The following is a 12041-nucleotide window of genomic DNA, read 5'->3' on the forward strand; positions in this document are numbered from 1 at the left end:
CCCTGTGTGTTAATGCTTCTCTAAGAGCAGCACTCGTGAGCTGTGCACTGGTAATTTGTGGAAACAGAATGACTTACTAAAAATACCACCATGGGGAGGGGGAGGAGGGAAGTAATAGAAAATGTAGCTTATTGGTTTTATATATATATAAAGGGGGAATAGATTTTCTTTTTTTTTAACTTTCACTAGAATATCAGCATACTGCTTCTGTATTTGTTTAAGAGCACTATATTTCATTAAGGATATTCCAGCATTTAAAAAAAAATGCTGAATTTTAGAACTTCTGTCGTGAGAAGATAAATAAGAGGAACTGCTCCCTTCTCTGTGGTGATGGGTCTTTCTAATCTCAGTGCTTCCAAGCTGAGGGAAAGAATCCCTTATTCTTTCACACACACACACACCCCTCCCCCAAGGGCAGACTGCTTTTAGCAGTCCATGAAAGTGGATATGCCAGTTTGTGCTCTGTTTTCCCCTGTGGCTTGTCCAAGGCTTCAGATTCAATATCTGATGTTGGCATTCATGGTTAACACTGTCAGAAACCCTCAAACATGAGACATACCTGCCTGCTTTAACTGACCACAGAGAGGCAGCCCTTCCCAGAGAACATCACTTCCTCATGCGCTGGCAGCTGCAGTAAACAGCAGTGCTGTATCTGCCTCAGGGTTGTCACTGCCTAGTGCAAACACAGCAAGAGCTTCTACAGAAGCACACAGAGATCTAAAGTACTCGCTTGTATAACAAACACATCCCAGGCCCCCACCAAAAGAATCTGCTAAACTAATCTGGGTCAGATTGCTGGGATGCAATGCTTCCTATGCATCAAAGAAATTATTAAATACACCTGCAGCCAAATTAAGCTTTGTGGACCAGTAATCCTTTGCTTATTCTCACCTGCAAAAATCTTTATTTGCATTTGACATCAGAGGTGGAATAAAGCCATCCTGACTTATTGTCAGGGAGCAGCTGGATCAGGCTGTTCTGCCGGGACAGGTGAGCCAGAGCTAAGGTGATGGCAGGGCAGTGACAGCCCTGGTATGGTGCAGTGCAAGAGGAGCAGAGCAGGTCCAGTGACAGTGATCAGGGTGAGCCAAGAGTTCAGATCAATCAGTCAAGTCTGTAGTGACAAGGCAGGTCCAAGGTCAAGCCAGAAAGTTAGTCTTTAGGATGGGGTCAGAGTCCAGCTCAGTGAAGTCCATGGCCAGGCACATGCATGGCTGACAGCTCAGGCAGACACTGAAGGTGAGGACCTGTGCTTGAAGGTGGCTCCTGAAGAAGAGGAAAGACAATCCCGGGGAGATTTCTTCCAGCTTTTTCTCTTCAAGGCCAGCCATACACAGCTGACCTTGAGCACAAGCAGCTAAACCAGTGGACAGTGCAGTCCAGGCCCTGCCACTTCTCTTGTCTGTGAGAGAGCTGAGCTCCTTGGCTGGCCTCCCCGTCTCTTAACAGAGAAAATCAGGTGCGTGGCAAGGGCAAAACATCCATCCAGCCTCCTGGCAGTGCTTCAGCATGAGAGGAACTGTACTCAGAAAATGCCTCTTGCATTGACTGTAAAAGGAGGCTAAACCAGCTCCAGCAGAACTGTCTGTAAGGCCAGCCTCTGCAGTTAGTCAGTGTAATCCCATGCAAAAGACTCTCCCCTCCTCCCTGACAAGCCACCCAAGGGACTGACATGGCGGTTGTGAGAAGGCAGCTATGTGCCTGTAGAGGTTTGTTTTCGCCTCCACAAGTGCCTCTGGTAGTGAGAGACAGGAGAGCCCCCAGCTGCCTCCTGTTCAGCCCACGCGGGGTCACTGCTGTCTTTATTATAGCAGTTCAGCTGCAGCAGGAAAGCTGCTTCTCCCAGGGGTGAGTGAACACTGAGCTGATCTACTGCCAGGCTGGGCTCCCGTCTCCCAGAGATGCATTGTACCTAGCCTGTCCTGCCATCGGATTGTGCAGAAAGTTTGCCCAGGTTGGGCATTAGATGAGGATCAGCACAGGTCAGTGGAGTTTACAGACTCATCTGAGTATTGTCTCTGCCTCTACACCAAGGTGCATGCACCAGTCCAGTGTCCTGCTCTTTCCACAGCGCCTCACCCTGATCATACCTGTTTTCATTAGGGTGTTGGTCAGGTCTAGTTGAACACAGGGCCTGGTCCCAAGGTGCAGACAGAGGTGGGGGAGGAGGGTCTTGCCAAGCTGGTGTGTACCCCTGCCTCACAGCTGCACTCCGTATATGAACAGTTTATAGCTCAAGCTGTTTTCTTACTCCTACTTTATTAGCCAGAGCATCTAGGAAGGCTGAGAACGCACTGCACATCTCTAGGGAAGGAAGTCCACTCTCAACCTGTGTCCTCAGGCAGGGCAGGCACGGTGCTATCTGTGGAGCAGTGTCGGGGAGACATGCAAACGCAAAGGTACTTCTGCATCAACACATTTGGTCATGTGCTGTGCTGATCCACACAGTGGGCAGTCTGTAGCTTCCTTCATCTCCTTCTCCTCCTCCTCCTCCTCCTCCTCCTCCTCTTTGGGGCCATCTGTCCCTCTGTAGTCCTTGGAGCAATGCAGTCTGGCTGTCCTGTGCTCTTCCATGTATTTGTCCTGCCCCAAGAGTGAGGAAGTAGCATAAAAAGAGAGAGGTCCTACTCCTCCTCCACCCCCCTGCCCTCTACATCTCCCCTACAATCCCTGGCAGAGACCTGGCTGTTGCTGTTGCCTATGATCTGAATTGGATAAGGGCTAAGTTCAGAAAACATCAGATTTCACATAAGGCAGGATGGGGAAAATGGGGCTAGGAGTGGAGATGAACTGGCATAAGCCATTAGCTCTCCTTTTGTGAACATAAACTTAACAGTTAGCTCAAGCAGTCAGTTGTAAGACAGCTCAAATCTTGGGCTTCTAAATTCCATTATGGTTTTGGGCACTGGCAGCTGAAGTCTCACAGCCCCTTGTGTTTCTCCTCTTGATCAGCAGTTTGGCCTGGCAGCAACATGCCAGGGCCCATCTCACACCTGAGCTTTGCGAAGCCAAAGAGCAGGGGTCAGCTGTTCATCTCACCTGAAGGTTGGTGCCCCAAGGGGGAGGCCACCTCTCTAGTAACAGCAGGTGGAATAGGCATCGGGATACTGAGAAATCTCAGTTAAAACCTCTCATCTGCCTAAGAACACCTGAGTGCTCCCATCTGGCCCCTCAGGGACCCCTGAACACCAGAAACCAAATATTCGTGCTCTCTCTTTGCTCATGTTTTCACAGAAAACCTCCATATTCCGCCTCGTATTTTCACACCTCTGTCTGTATTACTCCCACAGGCAGTCAGTGGTGAAGGCAATTTGCAGGGAAGGGAGACACAAGCTCCATTTACTGTGCCAGTAAGCATTAAACACTTCAAAGCCCTGGGAGATGCAGGTTCAAACCTTTGCAAGCTGGGGAGTCTTGAGCTGGCATCCAAAGCTTTGAAAAGAAAATTCCAGTTGATGAGCTACTTGATGTTGCAATGTTTCCCTCATGGGCACCTGGAAGTACTCCATTCCAGGAGGGTTGTCAAGGGAGGATGAAGAAGGTGCTGCATCCGTGAGGCCAGGGCTTGGCCTGCACCCACCCCTAGTTCTCTCCACCACTATCTGCAGGTGACAAATGTTACAGGACAACAGGAGCTCTAAAAGTGGCAATGCTCAGCAGCTAAAACACCTTTTATCTTATCCTAGATGATCTGCAGGCAATCTATGGGTGTGCCCCAGCTCAGTGCTTTCTCTACTAGCTGGTTCTGCACTTTTTCATGCTCACCTCAAACCCTTGCTGGGACACTGTCAGGACAGGGACCCTCCCATCTCGGCATCCCTGTTGTGCTGCAGTGCTCATGACACAAGCTTGCCTGTTCCACATGTCTCTGTCTTGCCACAAGGCTGGTTTGGTGCAGTTCGACATGACGAATAGGCTAAAAAACAGCCTCCCGTTGTCCTGGATTTTTAGGAAGTTGATGAAGTCCATTGGCACTTTTGTTTTAAGGAATAAATGAAGTAACTCAGGTGAGCCAGGAGGAGAGAGACCTCTCACATTCACAAGGGGAGGAGACCACAGAAAGCTCCTCTACCCAGAAGGGCGGTAGGTGAGCAAGATGGGTGGCCTCATATTTGCCATGTGCAATAAAATATCAGGCAGGTGCCAGAGCTGAGTCCTCTCTCTGTATCCAGCTGAACTGTCACAGAAGTCCAAAATCCACCCGTCTTTCCCTGAAAGCTGCCCAGCCTCTTCAGGAACTGGGATGGAGTGTGGACTGCAGAGTTGGGGGCACTGTGTCCATCAGCTACCCTGCTGCAATCAGTAGCTGGGAAAATTGCTTTTACTTTTTTTGTGTGTGCAGATACAGAGCAGAAGGTATATGCCAGTCTGTGTTCTGGTGCTGTGCAAGGGCTAAGCTCAACATCAGCAGCAAGTACTTAGCACTGCAGGAGTTCTGGCCCTGCTGGAATGCATCACCTCTCCCTGGGCTTACGGAATTTGTGGCAGGTCTCGGACAAACTGCAGACACCTCCTCCCTACAAGGTGTCTCTCTAGAGCCATGTCCCAAGCTGTGGTTTGACACTGGATCTTACTGCACTGCTTGTGAAAGCTGTGCACAAACCACAGCCTTTTTATGAACCAAGACGCTGCTCTGGCCCTTTATTTTCTAAACACCCCAGGTAATGAGGCAGGCCAAGGGGACTGCAGGCAGAGCCAAGAGTGCACCTAGGCCTCCGAGCTTGTGCTCAGGCACCTGATTTGTGGATTTTTTTGAATTTGGCCAAAATCAGCTCATCTCACAGCAAAGCCATTCAACTAGGAAAGTTAAGACACCTTAAACATGAGTTTAAGAGTCTCTTGTTCTTCCTCCTCCTGCTCACTTGTCATTACTAATGTCCTGAGGGTTGCAGGTCCTCTCTTTGTCTCTCCTGCCAGCAGGGTTGGTGTGAAGACCCAGTGAATTGGCTAGTGCAGGCTGTCTTAAACTGCTGCTGAAGGGACTGGAACAGCTCTAACTGGCTTTGCATGAAGTGCATTGCCCTTTCCCAATGCCCCCAGGCCAGCAATTGCCTCTGGAGTACCACAGCACCAGGGAGACCCACAGCAGTAATTCTTTACCATATGGCTGGAGACGCACAGCAGCACTTACTCAACACATCTGGCTGGCCCCACAGCAGAGTGTAACCACCAGTGCAGACTGTGCTAACTTCTTGGAGCAGGGGAGGAGGAAAGAGCCAGAGAATCCCTGGCTCTAAGAAATGAGAAATGTCCTAGGCAGGTCATGTCATTAAGCCGTATCTCTAAAAACAGAAGAGACTACGTAGAAGAAGTATGCATACATGGCTGCCTTCTGCAGTCCATTTGCAGCATGCACAGCTGCTGGATTAGAGATATTAGCAGTATGTCCCTGGCTCATCCTCTGACTACCCTTTTATGGACCTGCTGCCCATAAATTTGTCTAATCCTTTTTCGACCCTGCTGATACCCTCTGCTTCACCACATCCCAGGGCAGCAAACTCCAGAAATTCACTGCTCTTGTGTAAAGAAGTGTTTTCCTTTATCTATTTTAACCTGATCTCTTACTAGTTTCATTGAGTGCCCCTTACTAGCTGCCTGAGATTTAAGAATAACAAAAATAGCCCTCAGCTTGGTTTCCAAGTGCTTACATCATGCTGATTCCTAAATGTTATTCATGAACACTGGCATTCACGCTGAAATCCATGGCTTTGAGCAGGCTTGATCATGCTTCAGAAATTCACAAAAAAAAGACAAGGGACAATCATGGAGATTATATTTATTATTATAACAGAAGAGAGGCTGCTTTACTGATTTATATTTACAAATCTGTTGGCAGAAAAAGAAAATAGTATCCAGTGTAATTCCTTAGCCTATTTTACAGCCCTGGCAAGAAGCATTCATTTGCAATAGCAGCAAATGCCTATGGGTTGATTGCCTGCTACAGCTAAGTGCAAGGGATAGCATGGTTCACCTACGTGGTGGCCACCTGCAGGCTAGGCCCAGACACAGGCACATGCATTTGCAGACTTAGAAGGGGAGTAGGCACCACATGGCTGCTGCAGCCCATGTGGGCCCAGGACATGGCACCCTGAGCCTGTTCAACAATTCAAATCTCAAGAAAACATGGCAAAGCTGGTAACCCCCCCTGCTGTCTCTACATTTCTGGGAATGTACCCCCACGCCCTAAGTATAAATTGTTCAGTGCTTCAGAAGGCCAAATGAGCTGAGCACTGGGACAGGATGAATGTGTGAAGCAGATACTGGCACATTTTTGTTGGCATGTTTGACAGAGCTAATCCTGATAAAGGAGCAAGATTTCCTGGCCCACTGGACCACAGACAGATCTAGTACAATTAGAGGAACCATGATCCTTGGTTCAGCCAGGCACAAACTGAACTCTTGCCAAAGAGTCCATCAGAACAAACCTGTGCTCTGAAAGTCCCCGTTTACACACACTGAAATGCTAGCAGGTTCAAGGCACAACTGTACATATGGCACTTTGTGCCTGACCCTTTGGGTCAGATATCAATCTTTAAACCTGACTGCTGGCAGGGCTCAGCTCCCCACAGCAATCAGGAGAGGGTGATCCCATGTCCCCACTTGACATAGGATGTAGAAACATTAATGCAACTTTGGATGCTACCAGCAGACTTAGTGTTGTATGAACAATCCCAACACACAACTTCAGCCTTGCAGCAGACCTGCCTCCAGCAGAGAAAATGCTTTAAAGGAAAAGAAGAGTCACCAGGATATCACAAAATTAGAAGCTGCTGCTTGCTACGGAACATGCAACAGTATTTGGAGGCTGTGGGGAAATCTGTGCGGTACCTCCCAAAGATACTCTCCTTGCTGTGTCTGTATGTTCTTGGTGGCACACAGAAAGTCTCAGGCATTTAACAGCAAATGAGGACACGGAGCTGCCTGGCTGACACCATCCCTGTGCAGGCCCCACAGCACATCAGATGCTCAGACCTTCCTCTTCCCTTCCCTTTACTTCTTGATCCCTCTGCAACTCCAGTGATTTTGGTAGGAAGAACAGGGTGCCACTGTTGACTCTGGGCACAAGCAGGTGGGAAAGTTACTGCTCTGCCTGGAAGGGCATATCTGAACACAGTAGAGCTTCTCACTGTCAAGGGTCTTTCCTGCTGTCTCCATGCCTGGGACAAACCAGGACAGTCGGCAAAGCTGGTATTCAGCTCCTGGCAGAGCTCTCTGTGAAGGAGCTCCTGGCTGGGGCTGGCCAAGCTCAGCAGAGTTCTAACATGCTTTTATACCTGGTGCCAGAAAAGGAGGGTGCAGGAGCCATGGAGGCTTCTCTGAGCTCTTTTGACATCTATTGAGGATGCCAAAGAGGCTGTTGTATCTGTTTGTTACGTAGTGCATGGTCCTTCCCTTGTCCTCAGGCCCCACAGTGTGAGTGAATGCTGGCTTAGCTCAGCACAGGGCTTGTCTGTACTATACAGTGACCCATCTCCATGTCAGCCACAGGGGCTGTATAGCTTCAAGGCCATCTAAAAAAGAAGGCGAGTGGATGCTTAAGTATGAGGTCCCAACCATGGACTGTCTGCCTGTCCACCACCCAGCAGCAGAGACTCAAAGACTCTGCACCTTCACAACCCTCTTCCAACAGCATCGAGGGCCACCAGAACTATCCTAAAACTCCCAGCGAACAGTCTGCAGCAGTGAACCAGGCTGTCTCCACACCAGCGGAGTTATCCCCAGTATCTCCCCTAGGACCTGCTCATGCCATAGCACGGGAGTGATGTCCTCCTACCTGAAGCCAATTCTGCCCCCAGAAGAGAAACAGGAGAGTTTCCTGGCCCCAGGTAGCAGTTTCTCATGGATGTCACAGTCCTTTCAAGGAGCAAGTAGTCCTGCAGCTCTGAGGAGGAGGGCTGCCCGCTCTGACATACACAAGAGGGCCAGGAATGACTGTATCTGGCCTGGCATGTCCAAGGACTTCTTGGTCCTACTGTGGAATAGCCCAAGCCTTCCAGGATTGTCTAGTCCCTGTCCTCATATGTTGGGGGATGCTCAGGGCTAACCCAGAGTGTGACAACAGCAAGGACAATGGAAGAAATCTAAGTGGAGGGGAGAAGACATCAGACACCCAGCAACTCCTCAGAGCAACATCTTGCACCTCAAGGGCTAGCACCTCAAACCAGCCCTTTGATGAAGCTCGTGTCTAAGTGCACTATCAACATGCGAAGGAAGGACATTTCCTTGCGTGTGTTCTCAAAGATAATCCGAGGGTCATCAGACTGACAACGCAGGCAGTTGGGGGCCATCACCATGGCCAGGTTGTTCACATCCATCTTTGTTCTGCCCACATTCGATGGCTGAGCAAAGATCTGCAGGCAATAAGGAGAGGTTCAGCTGGAGCAATGGAAAAAGACAAGAGACTCCAAACACGTGGCTGAACAAAAGGCGCAAGGGCAGTAGAGATGTGGCCTCCCCAAAGGGAAAAGCCCCAACAGCCACACTCACAGGGGAAAGACTCTGTGCTTTGCCACAGCTGATGTTGTGGGAGCCTCCACAGACAGGGAATGCCTTGCAGTTTCCAAGCTGTCCCTTTGGGATCAGCTCTGTCCATAGTCCACAAGACCAGGAATCAACACAGTTTAGAGCTCCCACAAGGGACAAGGCCAGCAGACCCTTCGCCCCTTGCCATCAATCCCACTTTAAATACAGGTGAGCGGTCCTAAAATTCAGCTGATGGCACACGAAAACTGTCCCACTAGCTGTGCCCCTTGTGTGCCAGGCTCCTGGCTGGCGGTGGAGGAAGCACAAGACTTCTGGGGTTGCCTACCTGCAGGAAGTGTATGAGGTAACACAGGACCAGTCTGTTGAGCTCTGGCAAAAGCTGCACCACGGCCACAGCAGCGTCAGGGTTCTCGTAGTTGCTGATGCACTCTTTGTAGAACTGCTGGGGGATTACGGGCTCCTCTAGTTCCCGATACCACAGCTTGAGAAGAGAGGCTGAGCAAAAAGCAGAGTGCATGAGAAAAGCTCTAGTCAACTCCCCACCATGTTTGGGCACAGGATGAGGCCACAGAGCTTTCTTTGACTACTCGCCATAGCCTGTGAGCCTGCAATAGCTCAGCAAGCCAAACCATGTCATGCTCAGTAGAGCTGCAGGATAGGGTGAGGAGGCAGCAGAGAACATCACCAAAGCTCCTTGTCGGAAAGGAAAATGGGCTCTTTCTTGCTCCACTGTTGCCAGTGCTAACAGGCAAATCTCAAGTATCACTGATAAGAAAGGCTCTCTTCTGCCTTTTTTTTGCAGAGACAAATTTGACAGCAAGACTGAACACCTCAGCAACCAGAAGACAGAGAGAGGTTATGTTTCACCTTATCTGAGTCTTGGCTTTGAAATTCTTGGACAAACAAGCTGCTTAGAGGGAAATGCTGGCTCCTATCTACCTGCTTTGCCAGGAAGCAGCTCTGAAGCTGCCTAAAGGAAAGGGTGAGTGAGAGACCTCCAGAGAAAGAGTGCTGCTTCTGAATACTCACTGCTGCTCTGCATGCTGTCCAGCTCATATGGCCTAGCTCTTAGAGATACAGCTGGAGGCAGCGATCCCCATCACCTCAATGCTTTACTGCTAGCAGTATCTGGGGATGCAGCAGAAAGACAAAGAATAAGAAGCCCTGTTGGTGAAGACAGCTTTGCCCGCCATAAGGAGTGCAGCACTGTATACCTGTCTCAAAACAGCGGCAAATCTCCTGGCCTGCTCCTTTCCCTTCTCCTCAGCAATGTACCATGGCTGAGGCCATACCACAAGTGCACAGTATTCCCATACCTGGGATGTTGGGGTCACTGAGGCCACTTGGGATTCTCCATTGATCCACCTGCAGTTTCAATGCATTAACTTCATCTATGTCACCAGGTATCCTGCAGACAGAGACACAGCAAGGATGCTTCAGAGATACATAGTGCTCTGCAATGTGCCGGGGCAGCAGCTGGCCAGCAAGCCGCAGATCCGAGACTGCTGCTGGGGTCCCATGGAGAAGAGAGCACATGCCAGCGGCTACAGAAGCAGGTCATCAGAAGGAATGTGTTGTTTGTTTTTAAACATAGCTTCAAAATGGGGGTAGTAGAAACACTTGTCTCATTCCTACTAACTCAGACACCGTCATTTTGACAGGAGCTATTATCTTCTGTAACTGCACTCCTGTGTGGCATTTTTCAGTCTAGAGATATGGACAACTCTGGCTATATAGGCCAAGACAGTATGAATTACTCAAGGCAAAGCTGGGTCTTTCGCTGGTTACCTTAAACTGAGTTTAACAACTGAAAAATTAACAAAAACCTAAAAACAAACAAACAAACAAACAAACAAACAAACAAAAAAAACTCCCCAAGACAGAACCCCTACACTGACCATACAGATTCTTTGTCTCTCTTGAATCCTCACATGGTCACCCAGCAGAATACCAGAGTTTTGTACATCAGGGCTAAAGTGTTGCATTTGCTGAACTGCTTTTAGTTCACAGATTGTCATCTTTTCATAATTACATTCAGTCACTGGAGGGTGCTCTATTTGGCCCCTGGTCTGCCCTTTAGCGTGACCTTTTCAGGCAGATCCTTTACTTGATAATTATCTGTAACTCCTTCTCAAGTGTTTACCTGTTGCAAACAGGTAAAAAAAAAAAAAAAGAAAAAGAAAAAAAGAAAAAGAAAAAGAAAAGAAAACAGCAAATCTACATTTAGGGCCACTGCATTAAGATCAACACAAACTACTTGGGACATGGTCAGCAGGGAGCAGTCAGGCTCCAACTGGCAGCTGTCACTGAAGTCCTCAACACTTAGTTAAAGAACTCACAATGTCTCTGCAGGGAGAAGAAAGACGGGGAGGAGAGGCAGGCAGAGTACTGCCCATTCTGCACTCTCACCCACCAAACTCCGGGATGGAAGGAGCTGCCCTGCTTCTCAGCCTCACACCTCTTTCCCCAGGAAGGTGTCTGCAGCAGTCAGTCCTTTGTAGAGCAAAGCAAGGCATGGAGGAAGAGCTGCTGCCCATTAAATCCACCTGCCTGGGATTTGAGACCCCCCCCCAAGTTTCAGCCCCAGGCCTGGTTTAGAGCAATAACGCAAGCCTAAACCACTAAGCTGGGGCAAGACTTCTCCAGTCTCTCTGTTGAATCTATTCCTCTTTGTATGAGATATTCAGCCCTTCACGCTAACCAAACATAGCAAATAATTCCAATCTTTTGGGAGATGTTCCACATTTTATACAAACACCACAAACTGAGAGAGGACTTGGCTCCACGGATGAGACAGGCGGAGGGATGTCTCCTACATGCGCAGGCTCACCTGTGAATAGGGAGGCCTATAGGAACTACCTACCTGGAGGGCAGAGCAGGGTAGCAGCTCCCCCTAAAGGAAGGGCATTGGGAAACAGAAGGTTTGGGGGGCTAGAGATCCAGAAGAGAAAAGCTTCCCATTCTAAGGCTGCACTTTCTGCATGGGACACTACAAGTTACAAGTAGCATGGTACTATGCTGTATTTCAGCTCCTGGTTGGTGCCAATTATTCTCAGTCAATTCAGCTTTCCACCTACCAGGCAGTCACTCCATTTTTAAGCAGCAGCATCCCACCACCAGTGGAGCATATAGGGCTCACAGGAGATGCACAGACTTTCTCCAGAAGTGTGGAAGGAATCCACAGTGTGAAGCAAGAATGCTACAAGAACTGCTCAAACCAAAAACCTGCAGCCACGGGCTCAGCCAGGAATCCAAGAGCTTGTCCCTTCCCTGCACAAGCCAACTGGAGTTTATCAGTTTAAACTGATGCAAGTTCAACGCCATGCCCAGGCACTTGCTGTCCTAAGTAGTTCAGATCATATCTAGAAAAAATAATCTCCCCTCTGTGCTAATGCATGCAAATAGACTAATTCCTTAACCCTTGAGAAAGGACATATTTTGTCCAATCTGGAACAGGGTGCTATTGTCAGGGAAAGGGAACCATCTGGACGTCAATCTTGATTTCTTGACTTTGAGGACTGATGTGTGAGTGGATCAAAAATAATACAGAGCCCCAA

At 48.9% G+C, this 12041-nt stretch overlaps 1 protein-coding gene across 2 annotated transcripts in view; it reads right to left on the reverse strand.

Moving 5' to 3' along the window:
- Positions 1–5760: 5760 nt before the first annotated feature.
- The window catches only part of LOC134147650 (rho GTPase-activating protein 39-like), a 67516-nt gene continuing 61235 nt past the window's right edge, over positions 5761–12041 (reverse strand). For both annotated transcript variants that reach the window (XM_062589014.1, XM_062589013.1), the window contains 3 exons: positions 9801–9892; positions 8810–8979; positions 5761–8351 (listed from right to left, as the gene is read on the reverse strand). In XM_062589014.1, the coding sequence (XP_062444998.1) occupies positions 8157–8351; positions 8810–8979; positions 9801–9892 (457 nt within the window). In that variant the 3' untranslated portion in view covers positions 5761–8156. The remainder of the gene's footprint in view (positions 8352–8809; positions 8980–9800; positions 9893–12041) is intronic.

Source organism: Rhea pennata, chromosome 16 (genome assembly GCF_028389875.1).
Source record: "Rhea pennata isolate bPtePen1 chromosome 16, bPtePen1.pri, whole genome shotgun sequence".
Classification (NCBI taxonomy): domain Eukaryota; kingdom Metazoa; phylum Chordata; class Aves; order Rheiformes; family Rheidae; genus Rhea; species Rhea pennata.